This window comes from Mus pahari, chromosome 15 (genome assembly GCF_900095145.1).
Source record: "Mus pahari chromosome 15, PAHARI_EIJ_v1.1, whole genome shotgun sequence".
NCBI classification, from domain to species: domain Eukaryota; kingdom Metazoa; phylum Chordata; class Mammalia; order Rodentia; family Muridae; genus Mus; species Mus pahari.
Genome location: NC_034604.1, coordinates 27,374,980 through 27,376,451, shown reverse-complemented (window position 1 = coordinate 27,376,451; position 1,472 = coordinate 27,374,980). Strand labels below are relative to the sequence as shown.

Here is a 1,472-nt window from a genome sequence, read left to right as displayed (position 1 = left end):
AGAAGAAGAAGAAGAAGAAGAAGAAGAAGAAGAAGAAGAAGAAGAAGAAGAAGAAGAAGAAGAAGAAGGAGTACTTAGCTCCCCTCTAATCTGTCCCCCTACTTTGAGATAGAATCTCATTTTGCTCAGTCTGACCTAAAACTCACTATGTAGCCTAGGATGACCTTCTGCCCTATTTTCCAGAGCTATGATTACAGACGTGTGTTACTATGCCTGGTTTATGCAGTACTGGAAGTCTAACCCAGGGTCTTATGTGTGTTACGAAAGCATTCTGCCAACTGAGTTACATGTTCCTGAACAGTTCATCCCTAGGAGCTTGTTGGCATCCAAACAAGGAGTCTTCCCTTATATATCTTGAGGATGATCACCTGTAGCCCTGGGGTGAATCCAGGATATCTTTAGTTAGGGACACTAAGGTTGTAACGGTGCTTGGCCAACTCTTGCCAGTAGGTGGCACTATTTGATTTTGAGTCCCACGCTGCACTTGAAGCGCCCAGGGTGGCAGCTTAGCCTACAAACAGGAGGTCTGGGGCCTTTACCACTTCTCTTTGACTTTTAGTGAATTTTCCATGTGGGAAACTGGGGAGGCGGATGGAGAAGAAACGCAAGACCCTCAAACGGGACACAGACCCAGAAGATGAACTAGAACCAGACCCAAGGATAGTCAATGGAACGCTGACGAAGCAGGGTGACAGTCCTTGGCAGGTAAGAAGAGACTGTCTCCTGGGACCCCTGCTGACACGAGAGAAGTGGTGCTGCTTGAGGGGTACAGGTGAAGGCTGGTACGGATAGGAATGGGTATGGTCAGGGAAAGGCGTGCATCTTAGTTAGGGCATCGCCGTGACGAAACACCGTGACCAAAGAAACTTGGGGAAACTTAGGGTTTCCGCTTTCACATCGCAGTTGATCATCAGATAAAGTCAGGACAGGGACTCCGGCAAGGCAGGAACATTGAGGCAGGAGTGATGGAGGGGTGCTGCTTACTGGCTTGCTCCCCATGCTAGTTCAGCCTGCTTTGTTATAGAACCCAGGACCACCAGCCCACATGTGGCACCACCCACAATAGGTTGTGCCCTCCCCCATTAATCACAAATTAAGAAAACGCTCCCCAGTTGGATCTTACGGAGGCATTTTCTCAACTGAGGCTTCCTCCTCTCCAATGACTCTAGCTTGTGTCAAGTTGACATAAAAACTACCCAGCATGCTAGGTAGTGTGACACGTGCCTTTAATCTCAGTATTCTGGAGGCAGAGGCAGGCAGATCTCTGAGTTCGAGGCCAGCCTGGTCCATAAAGCAAGCTCCAAGACAGCCAGGGGTACACAGAGAAACCCTGTCTGGAAAAAAAAACCAAAGCTAAACCAAACAAAAACTAGTCAGCAGGGCACAGATGGGAACAAGCAGGAAGAGGAGTTCCAGTGTCAAGGGAGAGAGAGACAGAGAGAGAGAGAGAGAGAGAGAGAGAGAGAGAGAGA

General features: G+C 48.7%; 1 protein-coding gene across 3 annotated transcripts in view; it reads left to right on the top strand.

Moving 5' to 3' along the window:
• Positions 1-1,472, top strand: part of Proc (protein C, inactivator of coagulation factors Va and VIIIa) — a 16,892-nt gene that overhangs the window by 12,195 nt on the left and 3,225 nt on the right. For all 3 annotated transcript variants that reach the window (XM_021214898.1, XM_021214899.1, XM_021214901.1), the window contains one exon: positions 560-705. In XM_021214898.1, the coding sequence (XP_021070557.1) occupies positions 560-705 (146 nt within the window). The remainder of the gene's footprint in view (positions 1-559; positions 706-1,472) is intronic.